At 42.8% G+C, this 25,113-nt stretch overlaps 1 protein-coding gene and 1 pseudogene across 1 annotated transcript in view; one reads left to right on the top strand and one right to left on the bottom strand.

The window, feature by feature from the left end:
* Positions 1–19,055, top strand: part of TTLL5 (tubulin tyrosine ligase like 5) — a 196,061-nt gene extending 177,006 nt beyond the window's left edge. The window contains exon 32 of the mRNA XM_023762178.1: positions 18,834–19,055. Coding sequence (XP_023617946.1) covers positions 18,834–19,055 — 222 coding nt within the window. The remainder of the gene's footprint in view (positions 1–18,833) is intronic.
* LOC102425695 lies at positions 2,936–5,018 on the bottom strand (annotated as a pseudogene).
* Positions 19,056–25,113: the final 6,058 nt, after the last annotated feature.

Below are 25,113 nucleotides of genomic sequence, written 5' to 3'. Positions count from 1 at the left end.
TGGCTAAGGCAATGTTTACCAAAGTTTTTCTTCTAAATAAAACAATTGTCATTATGCTCTCTATCATTACTTATCTTTTCAACTACTGTCCCAGTTCAAACATATTTTCTTATTTCAGTATCATTCACCACTTGATTATCTGTTTTAGTGTACTCTGTATATTATTACTAGAGGCCCTGTGCATAAATTCGTGCACTAGTGGGGTCCCTCGGCCTGGCCTGCAGGATAGGGCTGAAACCAGCTCTCTGATATCCCCTGAGGGGTCCCAGATTTTGAGAGGCACAGGCCAGGCCGAGGGACCCCACGGGTGCACGATCAAGGCAGGGGAGGGACGTGGGTGGTTGGCCAGCTGGGAAGGGACCTCGGGAGGGCTCCAGGGTGTGTCCAGCCCATCTCGCTCAGTCCCGATTGGCCAGACCCCAGCAGCAAACTAACCTACCGGTCGGAGCATCTGCCCCCTGGTGGTCAGTGCACATCATAGCGACTGGTAGACCAGCCAACTGTCTGCCCCCTGGTGGTCAGTTCACGTCATAGCAAGCGGTTGAGCGGCCTTAGCATATTACGCTTTGATTGGTTGAACGGCCAACCAGACGACAGACACTTAGCATATTAGGCTTTTATTATATAGGATTAATTCATTATAATTGAGAAATTCTAAGTGCAAATATTTGTGAAGTAGTTCATTAGGTCATTTTTCTAGAGAAATATTCACACTTTTCATCTGGAAAATATGTAATGTAGCATCTCATTTTGATCACTACACTGTCTGGTAGAAATGTTCTTTTCTAGAAAGTCTAAGGGATAGAGAAGCCATTTAAGCCAGTTTGCATTTTCACAATTGCAGATATAAACGTATCTTTGATATTTTTTAATGTTTAAATTTTTAAGAACTCCTTAAACTTCTAAAGCCCAACATCATTCACAGTGCTAGAGAATACCAACTGAATCAGATACTAGATAGTGGAGGTGTCATACGTAGCCTTATTTCTCATATGTGAATATAATTTTATAATCCATGGCCTGACATATCCAGACAGTTGGTGTCTTGTAATTTTTAATGCTTCTATTCCTTGAAATGGTGGGTGATTTAAAAAAACAAGGAGGTGCTTGCAGGGCATTGAAGTTTTGAAGAAGGAGACAGTTTTGCTAATGTTCACTTTTAGAAACTGCTTCATTTATAAGTCCTCATTCTTTTGATTAGCTTCCAGCAACTCACATTCCTTTGAAAATTCAGAGTATTACTATTCTTGTGTGGATTTTTTTTTTCACTGAGGATTATACTGGTTTAGTTTCACTGAACTGTGAAGTATATGGAAAATATGTTTTTTTTGAATCTGTCAGAATATCTATCTTAGGGAGGACTCAGAACTCCCAAGAAGGGAGTTAGCTCGTGTCTCCTGGAGAGGGAACAGAAGATCATTCATCACAGTTTTATATATGTTTATACCATCATTTTCTTTCTTCCCTGGTTCTTCTAACCCATAGTTTTATTTAGATAAAAACGAGGAAGAGTAAAGTTCTGGGGCTGTGGGGGAGCTAAAGAGACTAAATTTGATTAGCTTGAAGAGTTTAATAAAATAGCAAATAAGATATTAAATGTTCTAACATTAAGGTATTAAATGTTCTAACATTAAGGATATTTAGTAACTTAGGGCACTGTATTTCAGAGGACAAGAATCACTTCACAAAAGGAACAAAACCCTATGAGATTTTAAGCCTCTGTTTTCAGCTTACCTTGTGACTGTGCTAGACTTGACTGTTATAATTACCACTAAATTGTTGATTGAAGCATAGCTTGCATTCTCAATATGTCCTGTATTTCTGTCCTTGGATTAAGCTTTAGAATAGAGATGGTTTCTCTGATGAACTTCTTATGCTTTGGATTTATTTTACTTGAGAGGTAGTCATTGATATAACCAACAATTTGGTTTAAGAGCAGTGGATAGATTTGAAATCTGATTTACCTAGCATTCATTCACAAGATAGACCAGTTAATAGAATGGGACATTAAAGGATTCTTTATATTTGTTACATTATCCTATATAATAAAAGGCTAATATGCAAATTGACTGAACAGCAGAATGACCAGTCACTATGACACACACTGACCATCAGGGGGCAGACACTCAATGCAGGAGCTGCCCCCGGGTGGTCAGTGCGATCCCACAAGGGGAGTGCCGCTCAGCCAGAAGCTGGGCTCACAGCTGGCAAGCGCAGCGACAGTGGCAGCACTAAGGATGTCCTGACTGAGGCCTAAGCCGTCAGTCAGACATCCCCTGAGGGCTCCTGGACTGCCAGTGGGCACAGGCCAGGCTGAGGGGTCCCACACACACACACACCTAGTGCACAAATTTCGTGCACTGGGCCTCTAGTATTATATTTATTATATTTATTATATATTAGCATGTATATCATGTTACTATATGTTAATTATGTACATGGACAGTGGTTTTCATACTGATCTCCTAAAAAATGTTTTGGGAAGATCTTGCAGCCTTTCTTTTTTCTTTTTTTTTCAAATGGAGTATTTTATTAACATATTACTTGTCTTTTTAACATATACACACACACTGAGACACACTAACAGGTCTGCATGAACAAGGATTGTCTAAATATCCTAATGGAAAATGAAAAATTTTAAAATATATTAATTTTTCATTGTTATACACAATTACATCCACATCACTTACAAAGCTATTACTGATTCTGTCCACGGAAGCAGAATGGTATTGGAAGAGGAAACTTGTGGGTAAGTTCATCAGTGAAACATAACTGAGATCTCAACATGAGAAAGCTGACAAAACATGAATTTTTGCTGTGAAATTTTTCTTTGCAAAATATGGAGAAAAGTCTATCAATGGCCAGTAAATAAGAGAAGGTGGTGAACTTTTGTAGTCAGTTCTCACAGTATTGTGAAGGGTATCAAGAAAGCTGTTCAGTCCTTCTCTGGGATCAGTTTCAGAACTTTTCCAATTGCAATGGTCTTACCCTCATCTCTTAAAGTAAAACGACCCATCTGAGGAAAATCTTTGAATGTCTCAAGGCACATAGTTCCTGCTGTCCTTAAACGGGCAATGTATACTTGACCTTGTTTCACAAAGCGGGGCCGTGTCTTACTTTTTTCTCCAGATTTTTTGTTTACCAAGGAGATTAAGGCTGTTATCTCTACTTCCTTAATACAAGTATGAATGTGCAGCACCGCATTATAACCTGGACAGATGATGGACTTGTGCTCAGTAATCACTATCTGAACATCAAATGTGTGTCCAGAATGGCAAAGATTATTAGGGTCACAAAGTATAAGTCCTGGAAGAATCTCTTCTTCTTCAATTCCCTTCAGTCTGATTTTAAGATTTTCACCTGGGGCTACATAATCAGTTTCAGCATCATCAGAAAGTATTCCAAGAACTTCCACATTGTGCTTGTTTGGCATCATCACAAGCTGCTGGCCTTTAGAAATGGATCCTGAGTTCAGCTTGCCCAGGACCACAGTACCCATATCCTTGTACTTATCCACAATTGGCAGTCTAATTGGTCCATCAATTGATCTGTTGAAGTTTGGCATGTTATCCAAATACGGAATAAATGGTAATTCAGTGTACCAGGAGCAGAAATCTGATTGCTCTTTAATATTTGCCCCAGTTAGCCCTGAGGAGGGCATAAAATGAATGTCTTTTTTGGGACTGAAGCCGACTTTTTTCAAAAAGGGCACGAGTTTTTCTTTACATTTTTCATATCTCTCGCTGCTCCAATTTACTGTGGGATCATCCATCTTATTAATAAGCACTACTAAATGCATTACACCTGCTATCTTTGCCAACATAGCATGTTCTCTTGTCTGTCCACCTTTTTCAAAGCCAGTTTCAAACTCTCCTTTCCTGGCAGAAATGACCAGCACTGCCAAATCAGCTTGAGAAGCACCACCAATCATATTTGGGACAAAACTCTTATGGCCAGGGGCATCTAGAATTGTGAAATGTTTCTTTTATGTTTCAAAATAGGCATGACCCACTTCTACTGTTTTACCCTCGTCTCGTTCTTCTTGATTTGTATCTAAGGCCCAGGACAAATACCAAGTTTCTCTGTTTTTTTCTTTAGCTTCTCTTTCATATTTCTCAAGTGTCCTTTTGTCAACCATTCCTGTCAAAAACATTATCTGTCCTCCAGTGGTTGACTTGCCAGCATCTACGTGCCCAGTGAATACAACATTTACGTGTTCTTTTTTAGGAGCACCTGAGGGTAGGACCACAGATTTAGATTTTCTCTTTCCTCTTTCTCCATCATTTCCTGGCCACTTTCTTCTGGGGGCCCTGCATCTCCCAATGAACAACCCTGGCGCGGCTTCACTCATTTCTTTATTGTGCTCCCATGACTCCTCTAGAACCATCTCCACCTCTCCATTTTCTGTAACAGGTTCAGAAAGTTCCATGGTAACGGCTGAACTGGAGCCTTCACACAACACTCTCTGCTCCTCTTTGGCACGTTCCACAGGCGCCCCCAGTCCCAGCCTTTTACCTTCAGGTATGCCCGCGCCGGGGCAGGTTTCCTCAATGCTGGTGGTGTCTGCAGGGGGGGTCTGCGGCTAGGCCGGGCCCGGCAGGAAGGACGACAGGAACTCCGCAGCCAGCCTGGCCTGTACGTTAGGCACGAAGGGTTTGGCATTGACGTTCAGCTAAAGGCTGAAGGCCGAGCTGAGGTGCTCACGCTGGGCCTCGGCCACCATTGCTGAAGAGGCTAGGGCCCCGCTAGGGGCTGAACCCACTGCCTCCATGTCCACCTGGTCCCAGCAATTGGATGCTGAGTCGCTGCTGCTGCTGCTGCTGCTGCTGCTGCTACTGCTACTGCTGCCACTGCTGCCACTGCCGCCCGTATCCATCATCTGAGGACCTGATGGGTGGCGGGGAGGACAGAAAGAGCGGGCTATGCAGACAGGGGGAAGGCAGCAAGAGTGCGGGGCCAAGGGGCAGCCACACGCACCTTAGTGGCAGCGCGGAGACAGCCAAGTACCGACACTGCATTCGCAGCTGCAGCAGCAGCAGCCTCTTGCAGCCTTTCTTGCATTACTTGCAGAGGAAGTTCTCCATCCTTTTCTGCGGATAGGTAGCCAGTTTACTGAAGGTAATAATTTCAAGAAGGCCCACTCTGATTCAGGATATGAGTTTGGAAATGAGCATCTCCAAACATTCATGTGGAGTTGGTTTTGATCTCCATATCTGTCTAGCATTTCACTCATAAATCTAGAAATTTTTGTTCACTGAATCTACCCCTACTAAAAACTGGTCCTATAACACGGGCGTGGGAGAGGAAAGTCACCCAGAGCCCTTGGCAAAGGTTTCCAGGGACAGGTACAAAGACATGTGGGATTCAGTCCATTTGATAGAGAGCGTGATAAAAGACAAAATGGAAACTATGAGCTTTTACACATTGATGGGTAAAACCAGCAGTTTTGGTGTTTGAGGTTTGTGTTTGTTTTTGTTTTGTTTGTTTTTTTTAAGACATCCCAAATCAGAACAGAGTTCAGCAAACTTGCTCTGTAAATGGTCAGTCATATAGTATTTTAGACCTTTCAGGCTATAGATAGGGTCTCTGTGGCAACTACTCATCTTTGTCATGGGAGAATGAAAACAGCCATAGATAACATGTAAATGAATGATTGTGGCTGTTTTCCAATAAAACTTTATTTACAAAAACAGGCAGCAAGCTGGATTTGGCCTGCAGCCCTAGTTTGTAGACCCCTGGTTTTGAGCCATAGAACCCCTTGGAGGGCCTATTGCGGTTACCAATTGCTTCCCCAACCCCATTTATGATTCAGTAGATTTGGGATGGGGCTCACTTATTTCCGTTTCTAAGTTTCCAGGTGATATTAAAGCTGCTCTTCTGGGTATCGCACGTTGAGAAACATTGGACTAGAGGGAAAGAGATTACAAATGTTCCCCTTTGTTATTTGTTTTCTGTCCTTTGGAAGGGAGATTGAATATGTTAAATCTTAATGTTGCCCTTATAAAATTTTCAGCAATCATTTTTTATCGGAACTTTGTTTCTATCTTCTCACTCCAAACTTGAAAACCTCCTTGCTCATTCTTCTTATCAGGTACATTGTGCTCAGCAACCACTGCCCCCAGCATTCAAGTTTCCTAGTGGATAAGAGATAAGTAATGGGACACGTTCTTCCCTCTGTGTTTCAATAATCATACAACACTTAATAAGCACTAACGGAGGTCCCGTCACCATTCCAGGTGCTTCACATATATTAATTCATTGAAAATGAGTGTCAGGATGGTTGGGGAAAGTGCAGAATCTTGATAGTCTAGGGATGGGAAAATGACTGTTATGTGCTGATGTGTCCCTGTGTGTGTCTCCTCTCTCCTTTCCCTCTGTTTCTCACTTCCTTCTCAGACTGGCTTCCTGCCCCTGAAGGAACAGGTCAAAAACTTTTCTTTCAGCTGAATCGTGGGACTTTCTTCAGCCACGGTTGACTTGGTGACATCAGCATGAGTAGCCCTCCATGCTGGGTCTGTGAGGAGGGCTTCGCAGGCTGTGAGGCCCGACTGACCTGATTCTAATTGCCGACATTGAGCTGATGTTATTCTTGGCCCGGGACAGAGCGATTACTCAGTAGTTTCTGTTAAAGTGATCCTTTGTTAAACTTCGGCTCCCAGCCCCCTCTCCTTCCCTCCCACTCTCTTCTCGGCCTCATCCAGACTGAAAAAAGGCCCCAAAACAGAAAAATTAAGGACATTTTGATGGCCAAGGCAGAACTGCTGAAATTTCTTTTAACGACAAAGTTGGAGAGGGGGATTTTAATGTTTTACTGGTTCCCAAAGCCCTTCCATTTTAGGTAGATTTACTTTTCAACATAGTGAAATAACTCAAGGCAGGAGAAAACTGCATCCTAAATTCTTCTCATCTTTCCACTGCATCTGTTCTTTACCTTCCCCCTTCCCACCATCCCAATTTTTTCAGATTAGCAGGGGGGCAGACAGCTCAGTGTTCACATCAAGGGGTCTTTCTGTGTGCTAGTAACATCTTGAAGGCTATATGTAATGAGCTTTTTGCTAATGGTGTGTGTGTGTGTGCGTGTGTGCGTGTGTGTGTGTGTGTACACACATGCATGCACAACCCCACAGGTGTGGAAAGGATTCCCATATAAACCCAGCCAAGTCTTGTTATTCTGCTCCTAAAACTTCATTGCATGTGTCTAGAAAAATTCTGCCCCCCTGGTGGAATGAATACTGTGTCTCCAAGTCTTCAGCTGCTGTGTGTTTGTGTTGTGGGGGAGGGGAAAGAGAGAAATTCAGCAGGCACCGGCTTTTCCAGGCAGCCAGCAATAACACGCTAGATCCTCAGCATGGCACAAAGAGAGCAAGCAAACAGGCTCGCTGCGCAGGGGGGTCTCTGCGTGTTTCTAACAGTACTTGTGAGGGGGGTTCGCTAGGGGTGCGTACGCAAGGGAGAGAACGGAGGCCTGTGTGCTTAGATTCCCGGGGCAGGTTGACTTAAATGTCATAACCTACTGCTGCTTTGTTTTTTTGGTTTTGTTTGGTTTGGTTTGGGTTTTTTGTTCTGTTTTTTTTTTCCTTCTGACCTTTGTCAGGAACTCATATAACACTTAGTTTCTAGATGATGATGATGGTAATGATGATGAATTTTCCTAGAACCATTTGATTTAGTAGATTTTGTCAAATCAAACTCTTTTCTTTGTCTTACTTCATACAAACACATTGAAAATATGTGAAATAATACATGTAAAACTACATCCAGTTGTTTGAAATAGGCACGCGGGACAATCTTTGGAGTCGGATAATCCTCAGTTTAAATCGTATCCCTGTCCAGCCTATGACCTGGGACAGGTTATTCAAACATCTTTAAACCTCCGTTTGCTTATCTCTAATATGAAGTTGATAATATACCTGTGAGTTATCATTAGGATTATAATCCTCGGGACATTACCATGTGTGAAGCACTGAACCAGAAGTTATACTAGTTTTTGTATTGAGTCCTCACAACTGCCCACTTTAAAAAATATATATTTTTTTATTGATTTCAGAGAGGGAGGGAGAGATAGAAACATCAATGATGAGAGAGAATCATTGATCGGCTGCCTCCTGCACACCCCATACTAGGGATCGACAGCAACTTGGGATGTGCTCTGACCGGGCATTGAATCCATGACCTCCTTGTTCATAGGTCAACACTCAACCACTGAGCCACGCCGGCCAGGCACAACTGCCCTCTTATTAGCCCCTTTTATAAATGAAAAAATAGAACATCATTTATGTAACTTTATTAGGGTCACATAAGTAACAAATGGAAGAGCTGGGATTTGAAACCAGGTGTGTCAGCCTCCAGCATCCAAGCTCTCAGCTATCATGCTGTATGCCACCTCCCTGACAATCTATTAAGGCGTTCAATAAATAGTAGCCATGTCTATTATTATATAAATTTTAAGCTTCAGTTCATACACTCAACAAGCATTCATTGATACCTATAAAACTGTATTTGAAAAGTTATTGTCAGGTACCCTAACTATGTACTGTCTCGAGAGAAAAGGTTTAGTTAAACATCGGTAAACTCAGGCCTAGACATTGTTCTGGTTAACACAGATTCTTCAAGAAATGTCTTAAGAAGGTGTTTCTGGGCTTACAACTCTTAGAAATGCCCTTACTTTACCCTTCCTGGTGCTTGTACTATTCAGTAATAGGATCAGGGACTACTGGAACTTTGGAGATTCTGAGCACTTACGTGGATTGTTACTAATAACAGGAATTATCTTTCTAATGATCACTTTGGCCTTTTTCAATTTTTCATTAAATTTATTGGGGTGACATGGGTTAATAAGATTAGATAAGTTTCAAGTGTACAATTCTATAACACATCATCTGGAAAACACATTGTTTGGCCTTTCAGTCCTGTTATTTTTACTGGTCATACTATTTCAATTTTACTTCTATGATGGGTGTTTTTGAGAAGACTACCAGGAAATATGGCAGGTGCCTATGAATGTGAATACCACAGATGACACCTTTGCATGACTCATGTTATGCTTGCTTGTTCAGTACCATATCAATCTAATTCTTAATGCATTATTCTAATGCAGACCTCAGTTCATTATGCTGATTCATTACTAACAGTAATAGAAGTCCTCTGGTTTCCATCAGGTTGTCTTCTGAGCTGCTCCTAGAGAAGTGTCCCCCTGGAAGCTTAGCGGGAGGAAGGTGCGGGCAGGGAAATGGACGTATAGCGGGAGTCTCCTGAGTGCGGGATGTAGTGTCTTCATGCCACTGGTGAGGAAGCTGATGCACAGAGTTGGAGTAACTGATGCAAGGTTGCACAGCTAGCTGGTCGCAGAGAGAATAGTCAGCCCAGGCGGGAGGCCTTCCACAGCCCTTTTCCACTCTCCCGCCGTACCCTTGGTAGAGTGACTGTTCGTTTGCTTCTTGTTTTACACATTAGCATTCCAATTTTATTGCTTATGCTGCTATACACTCAAATACACAAATATAAAAGAAAGAATCAGCTTAATGAAGCAAAATGCAGAACTCTACATGGTTGTGGGTATATTAAAAGAATTGTTCATCTATCAGCTGCTTGGGATCGATCTTGTTTGTTGCATATTCTTAAAATGTGGTTTTGCTACAGCTGCCTGATGAGAAGTCTGTTTCCTCCCTCACTCTCTGACCTATGGTTTATTTCTGTTTGTCTGTGGGCATATGAGGGACACACTGCAGTAGCTTTGTAAGGTGAGGGAAGACCTCATCTTTAAACATAAAGAAGCCCATCCATCTGAGATGGATGCAGGCACGGGAAAAGCTTAATAAACATGACAGCAAGCTTAATAAACATGACAGCAAGATAATAGGTCAACCATGCGAGATTCTGAGTCAAATAAATTATGCATTTGAAGACAGAGACAAGTTTGATCTTTAAAAACTCTGAATTTAAAGTTGTAAGGAAACCTAGAGATTGCCTTGTCTAATTAGTTCATTTTACTAATCAGGAGATGTAAGACGCAATCCTTTTATTAGGGGAACAAGGGTCCTGATATATAAATAATTCCCTAAAACTACTAGCAGATACAGGGTTTATCTAAAGAGATCATTGAAAATGAGGCTATAAATTCTCTTTTTTTCACTAATTGAACTCTCAATCTGGGACCATCAGTGATCTTTTGAGGTTACTTTTATATACATACATACATACATACATACATACATACATTCTTTAACTTTTTAAATAAGTAACGTGGCCTGGCCAGTGCAGTTCAGTGGTTGAGTGTCACCATTTGATCCCAGCAGCACATGCCTGGGCTGCAGGCTCAATCCCCAGTAGGGGGCGTGCAGGAGGCAGCAGATCAATGATTCTATCGCATCATTGATGTTCTATCTCTTTCTCTGAAATAAGTAAAAACTTATTTTAAAAAATAAAATAAGTAATGATTTGCTTACAAACTTTTTAACCTTCTGGGAGTAAAGAAAGTGAAATTCTGTATTCTACATGTATCTGATGAAAATTGGGACATATCGCTAGGTTTGCTTTAGATTTGCTTGGGAAGGAAGGTTTTATTTCAGTGGATGTAATGCAAAAGGAAGTCAGCAGAGCAGAAATAAGGAAGGCCGTGTAGTGTAGTGGGGCTCTGAAATCAGACTCCTCCATGGTGTGGATCCCAGCTTACTGCTTAGGAACTGTGATCGTGAGCAAATTGTGGAACCTTTTGTGCCTTGGTTCCTTACTTCGTGTGTGGAGATGATGATGGGACCCACCTCAAATGCCGGGGAGGATGAAATGATGATAACATGTAAAGCGCTGAGAGCGGTGCTGACCCATCGTAAAAGTTCAGTAAAGTTTCATTGATCTTATTGTTATGTATTACTTTTTGTTTCATTGTAACAAAAACACATAGCATAGATTTACCCTCTTAATTTTTTAAAATATATTTTTATTGATTTCAGAGAGGAAGGAAGAGGGGAGAGAGAGATAGAAACATCAATGATGAGAGATAATTGATTGGCTGCCTCATGCACGCCCCCTACTGGGGATCAAGTCCCAGGCATGTGCCCTTGACAGGAATCGAACCCAGGACCCTTCAATCCTCAGTCCGGTGCTCTATTCACTGAGCCAAACCAGCCAGGGCTACCCTCTCAATTTTTAAGTGTACAGTATTGTTAGCTATATGCACATTATTGTACAACAGGTCACTATAATGTATTCATTTTGGATGACCAAAACTCTGTTCTCATGGAACAACTTCTCATATCCCTCTCCCCTCAACCTCTGGCGACCACCATTTTACTTTGTGTTTCAATGAGCCTGATTACTTTAGGTTCCTCATATAAGAGGAATCATGTAGGTATTTGTCTTCTTGTGATTGGTTTATTTCATTTAGCACAATGTCCTGAAGGTTTATCCATCTTGTTGCATATGACAGGATTTCTTTAAAAAAATATATATTTTATTGATTTTTTACAGAGAGGAAGGGAGAGGGATAGAGAGTTAGAAACATCGATGAGAGAGAAACATCGATCAGCTGCCTCCTGCACACTCCCTACTGGGGATGTGCCTGCAGCCAAGGTACATGCCCTTGACTAGATTCGAACCTGGGACCCTTGAGTCCACAGGCCAATACTCTATCCACTGAGCCAAACCAGTTAGGGCTTTTTTTTTTTTTAAGGCTGAATACTATTCTGTTGTAGGTATAGACATTTTCTTTACCCATTCATCTGTCAGTGGGCATTGAGATTGCTTCTACAGCTTAGCTGTTGTTTAAAGCTTCAGTGAATGTGTGCAAATATCTCCTCTATTATGTGTTCCTTGTAACCTTAAATGCACATGGCATTATCATTCAACGTGGGGGTTTTAGTTAAGCCCCCTGTGCCAGAAGTAAAAATTAGTTAATATTAAAGAAGATGTTTTAGAAGTTCAAGGCTCATAGAGTATTAATTAGATACCTTTTTACTGCTGTTTACTTAATTTAGACAATCAAAAGATATATGCAGTTTAATTTGTTCACAATTGCTAGAGAGAGATGTGAGAAGAGGAACTTCTTCCCGTACAACGAAAAGGTTATGGTTTCGATTCCCTGTCAGAGCACATACCTAGGTTGCGGCTTTGGTCCCTGGTTTGGGGCACGTAAGGGAAGCAGCCGACTACTGTTGGTATCTTCAGTTTGGGTAGATGAAGGAGTCTGAGGCTCATGAGTATATTTGAATATCTGTTTTTAATGATCTGCATTGCTGTGCAGATATTAGCACCTACAGTTGATTTAGGGACTGTCTGAAGCACAGTGGTTTTCTTTGGGTGGTTAACCAGTTTCTCCTAAATTGTCTGTCCAGGTGACCACCCATATGTACATCCTCGAGTAGATTTGAACTAGTAAAGAGCTTTCTTTCCTAGGTGCTAAAGGGGCTTCTTAGTTTTAGAAATGGGAGGATGTGCCAAAGGACGTTCAGTGTCTGACAGCTCAGGGTCCTGCCTCCGGTGCTTGTGTCTGTCTTTCTCTCTATGAACAGTAGCGTTTTCAGGGGTTCTGCCCCAGCCCTCTCAGGGACGCAGCACCGCCCAGCGCCCTGTAGCAGGACCAGGACTTGTACTCTGTTTCTCCACTCAGCCTCCAGTCTTATTCCAGCTGACAAACATTGTGAATGGAAGACAGCCAAGAACTCCATACAGTGGGAGACAAAAGCCTTTTGGAAGCTTGCTTTTGCCAAAAGAGAAACAGCTATCCTCGCCCTCGCCCTCACCCTCACCCTCATCTCAGCCCTGAGCTTTTAACAGCGTCATATGGATGCACAAAGGACCTAATGTGTTCTTTGAACAGCTCTGGGCCTGGTTGTAGTAAGGTGAGTGATTAGTGTCTTACATGCTCACAAAGATACACCCTCCCAGGACTAATTCCTGGCTTTGTGTTCTGTGTAATGGGAACTTTATCCCAAATTAGGATGAAATCTCATGTGGAGAGAACAAGGCCTAGAAATGCTGGCTATTCTGAAATCGGAGTAAAAGGGGCACAAAGAGACATTAAGCCATTCAAGTAGAGATTACTGTTTGCCTGCCCTATCCCCCTTCATTTTCAAAAAGTTAGAGTTATTTTACTACAAAGAACCATCCAGCTCAGATTCATCACAAGAAGCCTAAGTAAAGACTAAAGGAGTGTTTTCTGGAAGGAATTTGAAAAAAAACCTCCCAGAATTTAATCTCTAAATAGTATTATCTTTCTAGTAAGAGAGCCCAGATCTTGCTTCCCCGTGACCTTCCAAGTTGCAGCCTGCGTTCTGTCTCTCAGAAGTTCCTCCTTCCCACCCACGAGTCCCCCTCTGTTGTGGGAGAAGGAGGGCCTTCCAGTCTTTAGCCTGGGGCCAAGCCAACCCTCAAACCGCGGTTTTCTCTGCGTGTCCTCGCTGAAGCATGATGGCTGTTTCCCACACCCAATAAAGAAGCAGAAGTCTTGTATATGTTGACCAGGCCTTGAGTGGAGGCCAGTGCGTACACAGCCCTCACATTCCCAGGACATTGACTGATGACAGTGCGGCCCCATCCCTGGGTTGTCAACCCACAAGCACAGAGTGCTAACGTTGTATACCCGAACCTCACATTTCTTAGAAATTATACAGAGGGAACTTTATACACTTTTTCTGTCCATTTATGAACGACTCTCAGGGCAAAACAGTTCACATGATCTGTCCTTGGTAGAGTTCTAGGACTGGGGCTAATGTAGGCTGTGGGGGCCTGGGGAGACCGCTGCTGCTAGTCTACATACATCCACCTATATGTTTGCTTTTCACATTGCCTGGGTATTTTCCTGGGCTTCTGATCCGATTTGGTTGATTGAATCTCATCCCACTTAGCCTTGGTTTTGGTAAAACACCTGGGGACCTGTCTGCATTACGGACTTTTTGGAATTTGGTGTGTTACAGAGTTGTAATCGTTTCATCCCATGCAGTATATCAGAGTCAGAGCCTAGAAGCTTTTGATTTGAAAAGAGTGTCTGCTTTTCTGAGCTGCAGCACATACATGTTGTATTGAGGCTTAAACAAGCTTGACTCTTTAGTAGATAGTAGATTCGGAATTATTTCTCAACTCAGGATTCCATTTGGCTGCAGTGTAACGGAACCCTCCCCCCTCCCCTCCCCTAATGGCTTAAGTGCCGGGGAGCGCGATCACGCTCCTCCTGTCTTTCGCCAAAAGTGCCGGGAGCGCTATCAAAGCTTCGAAATGGCGTCCAGTTCTAAGTCTGCTTTTATTAGTGATGATGATATTGCTAAATATGTCAATGTAGTAAAGGTTTCCTGAAGTTTTTGAATATGTAACTTCATTTACTTGCGATTCATAATTTTTTTCCTAAACTGCTGTAAAATCAGCAAAAATGCCTTAGCAATTTTAGCATAGTTCCTAAGATATTGGTTGGCACTCAAAGGGTTAAACAAGTTAGAGATACATTTTATCCCCATATAATCCGAAATCTAGAGATAGGCTCGCCCAAAGTCCATGGTGCTTGCTATCAGGAGTCCATGTTCCTTCTGTCTTTATCTTTCTCTGCAATTCTTAGCAGGTAACTTTTCCCTGAAGCCTGCCCACCTCTGGCTAGATATCGCATCGGCTAGATATCGCATCTGGGTAAGAATAGTAAAGGGCAAAATGTGTGTACCAGCCCAGTCTACCTCCCTTAAAGGCCTTTCTCCAAAACTGCACCTGGAAACTGTTTACATTTCAGAACTGTTTTTTCTAGGTACAGGAGGAATTGGGGAACATAATTTTTTAGCTGAACGCACATTACCCAAATAAAATCAGGGCAGTGGTATTAGAGAGAAAGGAAGAAGTGATACCCAGGCAAGAGGCAGTAAGTTCACCTAACTTATTTTATGTTGTTGTTTCTGTAAAGACAGATCTTATTACTATAGGACATCAATGTCGGAGGTCCTGCCACAAAGTTTGCATCTGGGAAGGTGAATTTACTTTTGTTTGGGATCTGCAGAAGGGCTTACTTACATATTGATCTGGGTGTGACTTGAATACAAGTAACACACTAGGCCAGCGGTTCTCAACCTATGGGTCGCGACCCCTTTGGCGCTCGAACGACCCTTTCACAGGGGTTGCCTAAGACCATCCTGCATATCAGATATTTACATTATGATTCATAACAGCAGCAACATTACAGTTATGAAGTAGCAACGAAAATAATTTTATGGTTGGGTCACAACATGAACTGTATTTAAAGGGCCAGAAGGTTGAGAACCACTGCACTAGGCACTATTCAGAGTCCAGAGAATGTCCTATTATGAGATTACATTTCTATGTAAACACATACTTTCCTATTCTCTTATATAGGAATTTATGGTTGCTAAAAGAAATGAATAACTGTTATAATGTAAGGGTTGTGTTGGTTTGTTGTTTTTTTTCATTTACCGAGTAAATGTTTCTTAAACACCTTCTATGCACAAGTCATTCCAGGCACCATGGGTGAAACAAAAATCAGATATAAATCCAGCCATTTCCAATGTGTATTGTCCAGATGGAAAAACAAATACATACATAAGTGACTGCAACACAAGGTAGAATGTGCTAAATGGGATAAGACATACAAATAAATTTTTATAAGCATTCAGAAAAGGAGAAGAGTGTTTCTGCCAAAGAGAACTGAGCAAATGCGATCTAGGGAACCTAAACATATGTTTTCGTTTTCACTAGTGTGTCTCACAGCTAGTGAGCATCACCGTAAGACTAGAAAAACACACAACCAGCTACCAGTCACAGGTCATCGCAGCTGGAGGCAGACGTGCATGTCATTCTGTCCTTCGTGGGTGTTTGAGGTTTGAGAAGGAACGGAACATTGGTTGAGTGTCTGCTGTGTGTATCTGGTCCTTCAGTTTTACTTCAAGAAATCATTATTGAATGCCTGGCTAGATTTCCCTGTGTGATCTTTATTTAATCCCCAGCAATCCAACGAAGTAATTACAATTGCTTATCAGGAAGGTGAAGCTCGGGAGAGGTTGAGTAACTTGAAAAGGTCACCAGTTGATAAGTGGCAGAGCCTCCATCTGAGCCTTGGCAGCACATGAGTGCAGAGCCATGCTCTTTCCCCCTCGCCTGGGTCCCTGCCTCTCGCAATGACCTAATCTGGTTTTGTAGCCATAAATGTGGAACGGCCCGTTCCTCCTTCAGCCTCGTGTAATGGCCAGTCCTCTGCCAGCCGGGCTTTATTCGGATACTTCTACTTGTACTCAGAGTGAATTTGTTACCTGCTTAAATGTTACTAGAACTCGACTTCCTTTTGACTTTTTTTATCATTTATTTTTTAATAATAACCACATGTAGATGGTACAAAATTCAAAAAGATAAATATGATATATAGTAAAAAATTAGTTTCCCTCCCACATTGACCCCTAGTTAACCAGTTCTCCATGGAAGTTGCCAGTTTTTTTGGTAAATCTTTCAGGATTGTGCAGATATTAACATTGTGTGTTTGTGTATACATTGTTATATATGTACCTTTTTTTACACAGAGATGTTTACTATACTCATTGTTTTGATCTTGTTCTTTTCATTTATTCTTTGTGTTTAGAAGGCCCAGCAAGATTTTTTTTTGTTTGAATATTTTGTTCTATTTTTTTAAATAAATTTTTATTGTTGAAAGTATTACATATGTCCCCTTTTTTCCCCCTCACTGACCTCTTGTAGCCTGCCCCCGCCCCAGGCCTTCACCTATTGTCTGCGTCCCTGGGTTATGCATATCCAGCAGGATTTTTTTTTTTTGCATGTCCAACAGTTTATTAAAAACAAGCACCTCGATGAACTGGAAAATACGGTTGTCACCACAGTGAATAAATGTTCTTCAGCCCTCATACTGAATCAAGCCCCTGGCAAGCACTCTTCATATCTAAGCTCACTTACTGGGATGTAGTAGTGAAAATAGAAGCCTCGGGTGGCCCCTTCCTGCCTCCCTCCTCTCTTTCAATTGAGCCTCTCCCTCAGAATTTCAGGCCCTCAGACATGAAAACCTGGTGGAGGGGAACGGGTTTGTGGTGGAGCCAGTGCCAGGGGCCTGGCCTCTTGTTGCACCTCTGGTTCCTTGTCCTCCGAAGCAGTGGCAGGGCTCCTGGGCCCTCGGGGACCTGCCGCCCCCACAGAGCTCCCTCGGGCTTTCCATGGACTCAGAGCTCTCTTTGTTCCCCTTGTTTGGGTCAGAGGCGGAGGTGAGTGAACAGCACTTCGTTTCCCCGTGGGTTTGCAGAGATGGAACATCTCAGACTGGTCTTTGAAATACAGCAGTCCTCTGCCTCTGCAGTTGTTTTGTTCTTCGTCAGGCCATGCAAGAACCCTTGGTCCCCCGCCTGTCTGGCTAGCGCAGGACCTTTGGACACATTTCCCTAAAGTGGTTCATTCCCAGGCATGAGTATAGAAGGGCTGGATAACATTTTACTAAAGCTACTCAGTTCATCTTTTTTATCTTAAAAAATAAAATTTATAAAGGACAGAAATAATGCTAGTGACGTCTATCTAGAAGGCAACTGTTTCCTAAGAACATCTAATCTCATTCCTTTGGACCTTGCCACAGGAAATGACATTTTCCTTATGTCGCTTCATATGTGGTATCTACGGATGGAATCAGTTGCCAAACATCGTTTAATACAAAGTCCTATGTGTTTTGTCCATTATAGTATTTCTCTGTTAATATTATTTCACATTTAAAGCTTTTATAATGCATGCATATTGAAAGCGGTATTAATAGTATTGAAGAACCAGTAACAAAATTTGTGATACAAAACAATCTATTTCTAATGAGGTCAGTAAGTTGTAAGAATTTTTAAAAGGTCTACTTGAGGAAGCATACGTTTACATTCTAACTACAGATAGGTGTTGGCGTGTGTAATGTTTAGATCATGATTTTTAGGTCTTCGTTTATTTGTAGGCTTACCCTCTGAGCAAAAATACCCTTGTGTTGATCTTGTATTTGTGTGGTAATATTACTTTGAAAGTGCTTTCAGATGTCCATCTTGTGGCAATCTTTAGGCCAACAAGGTGTTACTAGGCCAGAATTCTATAAATAGCCCCCAAGGCCATGCACAGTCTGGCTCTTGGTTTCTGTCCCAGCCTCCTCTCTCCACTCTGTTTGCTCACTATGCCTTCTCCAGATTGACTTCTTCCCTTTCCTCAGATGTGCACGCCTTCTGGAGGGGTGCAGTGTTCCAGGAGTGGGCTCAGATTGAGTCAAGCTTCTAGTTCCTTTGGTTCTTCTACTACTTGACATCCAGTAGGAGACATTTGTTAAATATTTGATGAATTTAACAATGAAGGAGGCTAAGACTGAGAGTCCACATGCTTTTCCGATTCGCTCATATGGACCAATGCGTAGCACCCGGATGCCCGGAGTCCTTGCTGCGAGTACTTCCAGCAGAGCGCCTCGACTCCGCTTCAGGACGTTTCCCTTCTCTGAATCTGACCTGCACTGGCCTTATTAGAAAGTTTTTCCTCAAAATTTACTTTACTTTAACAATTTCCCTTTTCCTTTTGTCCCACTAAAGCAGCGGTTCTCAACCTGTGGGTCACGACCCCTTTGGGGGTCGAACGACCCTTTCACGAGGTCGCCTAAGACTATCAGAAAATACATATATAATTACATATTGTTTTTGTGATCAATCACGATGCTTTAATTATGTTCAATTTGTAACAATGAAATTGGGGGTCACCACAACATGAGGAACTGTATTAAAGGGTCGCGGCATTAGGAAGGTTGAGAACCACTGCACTAAAGGATTACAAACCACTTGTCCGATTACTATAGCAAATGAATTTAAAGGGCATCACCACTGACCTTTTTTTTTTTTTCCTTTTTCTGATAGGCGATCTTTGGCAGCCAGACACTACCTAACTCCAGTTTATGGACAATGAGTAATGGTGCAGCTTGCAGAATTTCCAGTGCCACAGCGGGTGGCCAGAAGCCAGCCACTCTGCCACAGAAAGTGGTGCCACCTCCCAGCTCTTCCTCCTCCCTGGTCCCCAAACCCCCATCCAATCACAAACAAGTCCTCAGAAAGGCAACATCTCAGAGGGCTTCCAAGTAAGTTTGCAATAATCTTCTGCGTTATATCAGCTCTGTGCTAATAGTCCTCTTTACTATGGACTCTTCAAGGCAGTTTGTACTGACTTGCTGAAAACAAGAACACCTGGTGGGTGATAGAGGCTAACTCTGGTTCTCAGCTGTGGCTACAAATTGGAATCGCCTGGGGAGCTAGTGAAACGTGCCTACATTTGGGCTCTTGCTTACCCTGTGGGAGGGGCAGGCACTGCTCTTTTAGGTTCCCAGGGATTGTGATGAGAGCTGCCACCACCACTGGGGTTCAGGGTCATTGCTAACCAACTCTTCCAGCTCCTGGCAGGAGCTACAGTCAGACAGTGCACCAGGTAACAATGCTGAACTGGGGCCTTGGAGAAGGAAATGCAAAATTCCTCCTGGAGGAATTCTTCTCTTGGTCATTCTACCGAGTCAGAGCTGCAGGATTTCATATAAAATTCAGTACCCTGCCCCTTACCTTGTTTGTTCAGTTTTAGGCACTTGAATAGGAAGACATAGGAGTGGGCTTTTATTATGAAGATCATCACTGACATTCGTCAGCAGGCTCTGTTATGGCAACGTTTTTGATACTGTGGGCTACAAAATCATATTAATACTAACCCAGCCATGACTCACTTGGTTGGAGAATCGTCCCATACACTAAGAGATAGCGGGTTTGATTCCTGGTCAGGACACATACCCAGGTTGAGGGTTCAATCCTCAATCAGGGTGCGTGCAGAGGCAACCAATCAATGTTTCTCACATCGATGTCTCTCTCTCTCTCTCTCCCCCTCCCTCCCTCCCTCCCTCCCTCCCTCCAATCAGTAAAATATACACACATATATACTTTTCCTCCTGCCTTCTGAGTTCTTCTGGATATGCTAATAATCAAATTAATGGAGACAGATTAACATGAGAAAATCAGAGTTTTAATGCATGCACATGGGGAATTCACATAAGCATGAAAATTCCAAAGACAGTGAGGAACATTGAGTGTATAAGACATTTTTGACAAAGGAGAACTGGGGATGGGGTCTTAGGTTTCAGAAGTGAGAATAGGTGCTATATAGATAGTTGAGGAAAAGGGGAACATGACAGGAAAATTCTTGCCAGGCAACTCAAAAACTGGGCACAGCTGGTAACCACCGAACACGCTTGGAGTCTTCCTGCGGGTAAAGACCCGTAAGGGCACTAAGCCCAGGCTTCCTTCCGAAGCAGGTTTCTCTGTCTGAATCTCTTGGGCAGGAAAGTGGAGAGGGTCAGAGGCTCCCTGAGTCTTGTTTCTTAAGAGCTTAGAATCAATAACCCAAAACACCAGCTTCGGGGTGGCAAAACGTTGGTTCCCTTCAATGCCGCTTGTAGTCCACCTATTTTACCTCAAAAACACATTTCCACTCCTGAGTCAAATGTTTGTAGGTCACCTCCTTCATTCTCCCTCCTGCTAGTGAACCAGAAATAGACTGGTAAAGGGTGTTGGTTCTAACAGCCCTTCTCCATTTAAAATCGGGGCACTTTTCAGAGGTGTGTGGAAGAGGCAGGCATTCCTAACGTATAAACACCTGAAGGAGCTTTGTGTATTTCTCTTGTTCTCATTACAGCTCCTCATTCGTTTGTCCTTTATAAAACCAGATTCAGTAAGAAAGAATCCGAGGATATGGCAAAAATGGTTACAGTTCCCCCACCCACCCCCTTGCACGGTGAATCAAATTCTGAATTTGAATGGAAAACAATCCCTTCTGGCTGGTTTAATTATATTGCTGCCATTATTCATTTATCCAACAAATATATATTCAGTGCCTACGAAGTGCCAGGCACCGTTCTAGGAATTATTGGTATTGTCATGAATTTACAGAACCCCCTGGAGCCGTAGAGAAGGGCAGTAGGAAGGCTGCCATTCCTGGTTGAAAGCCAGTAGCACAATAGGAAGGAAGCTGTATGGACTCTCCCCTTCGAGGGAGGAGAGTCAGACTGTAAGGGTGCAGCCTCAGGGCCACACTGCCTGTATTCACATCCCAACTCTGTACTTTACTGACTTGAGACCTCCAGCAAGTTACAGGTTACTTCCTCTCTGGCCTCAGTTTCCTCATTTGTCAAGTGGGGGTGAAAAAAATATCTGCTTCAGTTGATAAATATCAGTAGAGTTAATACTTGTGAAGTACATGGACCTGGCACAAGCTTTCTAAATCACACTCTTTGCACAGGTTTGAGAATCCCACAGTTAGGCAGGAAAGTGAGTGAGTCGCAAATGAACGTTACATTTGCCGGTGCGCTTTCTGTCTATGGATTCTCTGGTTGTTGCCAGTATCCTGAGATGGCCCGATGGCCCCTGTGGCTAGCTGGTCTGCTGGTGGAGGGGTAGGCTTGGGCAGCAGGCAGCGGGCTGGCCATCTGAAGGCGCCGCTCACTGCCCTGAACCCACTGCTGGCAGGAGAGCTCTCCAGCCTTCAGAGGTGGAATTGCAACTCTATGGACAAACTTTGCTTTGCTGCATTTTTGTGGTTTCTTCTCTCTGACAGGCAGGAGTGTGGGAAAACCGGAAACAGCTCAGCACCAAAAATGCACAGAAGGGGGGAAAAAAGCAGATTTCTTCAGAATTCAAGAAATATAATCCAAGAATCAAAAGGCATGCTGTGAGGCGTTGTTCCAGGAAATAGTTTCCAATTTGCCTTTAAAACTCCAGCACAAGTCTCTGCAGCTAAATAAATTAGCACTAAACGGGACCTGAACATTCTCTCACTACTAGTGAAATGTGCAGTGTTGTGAGAGCCCCACAGATTTCTTTTTTTTTTTTTTAAATTATTTATTGGTGAGAGAGAGAAAGAAACATCAATTTGTTGTCCCACTCATTTATGCATTCATTGGTTGATTCTTGTATGTGCCCTGACCAGGGATTGAACCCACAACCTTGGCATATCAAGATGATGCTCTAACCAACTGTGCTATCTGGTCAGGGCTCGAGCCCCACAGTTTTTGATGCTCTTCTGAAAGAAAAGCATTGTTTTTATTTGCACTGACTCAACGAAAGCTCCCTCTGTGAAGTATCCAAATAAAGTGTTTTTTTAAAGAACCTTTTTATTTTAGGACTAGAGGCCCGGTGCACGAAATTCATGCACGGGTAGGGTCCCTAGTGGCTGCCAGCTGCCGGCCGGAGCCTCCCTTCCCCCTGGTTGCCTGCCATCACCGCCGGCCGGGGCCTCCAGCCGGCCCCACCCCCTGGTCAAACTCCCAGTCGAACTCCCAGTTGAACTCCCGGTCGAGGGGACAATTTGCATATTAGGCTTTTATTATATAGGATGATTTTAGATTTACAGAAAAGTTGTAAAGACAGAACTCATAAAGATTAGTACTCCCAGTTTTCCCTACCTTTAATATCTTATATCGCCATGGTACATTTGAAGAATGTTCCATACTAAGAAACTGTCATTGGTACATTATTGTGAACTAATCCATACTTTATTTGGGTTGATGAAATTATTTTTAACCTACAGAGCTCTTCCAAGGCTTCTGAAATCAGGATTCTCGGTATCAGTTGATATAGTCCTATTATTCTAAAGTAATTCATGTTTCTTGCCAGCATAGCAAGTTATTTAACATCTCTGTGACTCAGTTTCCTATTTTAAAATAGGGATAATAATAGTACCTGCCTCGTAGGGTCATTGACAGAAATAAATGAATTAATGAATGCCAAGCACAAACACAGTGCCTGGTGTGTAATATGTGTAAAATAAATGTTAGGCATTATGGTTAATATTAAGGTGGCATTTCAGGAAATTTTTGCATAATTGTTTGACTTTCTTCATACAAACTGTGTTACTTCATGTGCTTAGAGCTTTTTGCAACCTTTACTCTGGCTCAGCTCAGGTTCATCAGGAACCCTCCGTTGTGACTGGTGATACTGAGTCACACTCAGGAATGCCATAGTTGCCCCAAGAGGCACAACTAATGAGAAGTTGTAATGAGCTTCAGACCATGCCAAGTCCTGTTTGGGGGTTGAACTTCAACATTCTCTAGCACAGAAGTTGGCATTAGACAAATATAGAAGCAATTTCCAAGAGCATCAAAGTTTCCACATCCGAGAGGGTTGATTTTAGAGAACAATGGGACATAAAAGATGGAATGTCGTTGGATTTGGGTGCAAAGGGAGTTGAGAGTCCGAACAGTAGAGTCCTGTTTCTTTATGATAATATTCAGGTCGCTTTCCCTCTAAAGGTTTCAGTTTCCCCTCTGTAAAACAAAACCACTGTCCCCACTGAATAATTACCCAAAATAGCTTGTTTTCTGTCTATTCCGTTGAAAGCCTTTTTATGAGCACATTTGCTTTTTAATCCTGGTGCTTTACAGCCATTTTCATCATCCCTTTTTGGCCCAGCAGTTCTTTGTTAGCGTTCCCAAAGCCGTAGTCTTATATTTCCTTTAGCTCAATCTTACTCGTCAGTTCTGTGAAGAGAATGATTTCGATTTTTTTAACCTTTTCTGTAGTGCCAATAGCCTTCCTTGATTTTCCTCTCTAGGTTTGCAACACTTCATAATTTAGCACCCACTTCAGATCCTCCTTTCAGAACTGTCTGTGGTATTTCTTCCAGGCAGTCAGCTGAACCAGGAAGTGTGACAGCCTGTGAACAAGAACATGCACACGGACTGTCTCTTCCTTGTAAGGGCCCTTCTTCAGAGCCAGTTACACTCTCCAGGAAATGGGGAGAAAGAAACCTGAGGAGGTTTAAGTTTGCCAGGGACCTGGGCAAAACTTGCAGACTAGAGATGAACTGGGAAGGGCGGGGTCAAAGCTGCTGCACCAGACTTAACTAAACTGCTTTTCTTCCATCAGCTGGGACTCACTTTCCTTAACCCAGGTTTTAGGATATTCTTCCTCAGTGGAAATCGAAGGTAACTGCTGCTCCGTGTCAGCACCCAGGACAGGGGTGTTTGTTAAAAGCTGCTAGGCATTAGGCGGGAGAAAAGCGGTCAGGAGCTCAGCAGGTTGCTAAAACCAAGTACCAGTTCATCTGACCTGAATGGTGACATCAGGAAAATGTAAAAATAAAGATCAGGTGTTTTTTCTTTTTTTTAACATATTTTATTGATTTTTTACAGAGAGGAAGGGAGAGGGATAGAGAGTTAGAAACATCAATGAGAGAGAAACATCGATCAGCTGCCTCCTGCACACCTCCTACTGGGGATGTGCCCGAAACCCAGGTACATGCCCTTGACCGGAATCGAACCTGGGACCTTTCAGTCCACAGGCCGATGCTCCATCCACTGAGCCAAACTGGCTAGGGCTTTTTTAAAGCAATTTCTTTTTAACTTAGGATTGGTTTAAAATGAGGCAAGGTGATCAGGAGTTGAAACGGTCCAGGAGTAGGTACTTGATATGAGCATAGATGTCATATTGTAGGTTAACCATCTTCTGTCAGTCTTTCAGCCTTTCATTATTTGTAATTTCAAGAAATACGATTGAATCTGTGGCATATCCATCCTTAAATATAGGATTGTCTAAATTATACATTTCCAAAAACTATAACTAAAAAGGGTTCCTGGAGCCAATTCCAACGTGGACAGAGGAAAGGGGAGGGTTTCCCCTCACATCAGCAAGCAGTTCTCAGATACCAACAGGGTGTCTAGGAATCCAACTCAATTCTAACTCTACCTGCCTGGAGATCGCAGCAGATTCCACAGGTTGAACTTTGTGCTATCTGGTCAGGGCTCGAGTTCAAAGCAGATTCCACAATTACTTTGCACAGGTTTGAGAAACCCTCACTCGAGCAGATTCCACTGAGGTCACCCTGATTCCATTAGTTTGGAATCAGTCCTATAAGAGTGTGCACAGTGTGCGCGCGCGCACACACACACACACACACACACACACACACACACACTTCAGATGCCAGCCACAAACCCAGACTTTCAACCTGTGCTTCTGACCAAGCGGCTCTAGGTTAGGGCTGTGAATGGTCATTCCAACGACCCTTCCAACTCAGATGTCAGTGCAAGTCCGGGTGCTACCTGTACTTCTGACCTCCTGGCTGTAAATCAGAGGTTCCCAAAACCTGCTGCTTGAGTTCCGATTAATT

The sequence above is a fragment of the Myotis lucifugus genome, unplaced genomic scaffold (assembly GCF_000147115.1).
Source record: "Myotis lucifugus unplaced genomic scaffold, Myoluc2.0 scaffold_235, whole genome shotgun sequence".
NCBI classification, from domain to species: domain Eukaryota; kingdom Metazoa; phylum Chordata; class Mammalia; order Chiroptera; family Vespertilionidae; genus Myotis; species Myotis lucifugus.
Note: the sequence above shows the minus strand (reverse complement) of the source record. Positions and strands in the feature narration are given on the sequence as shown.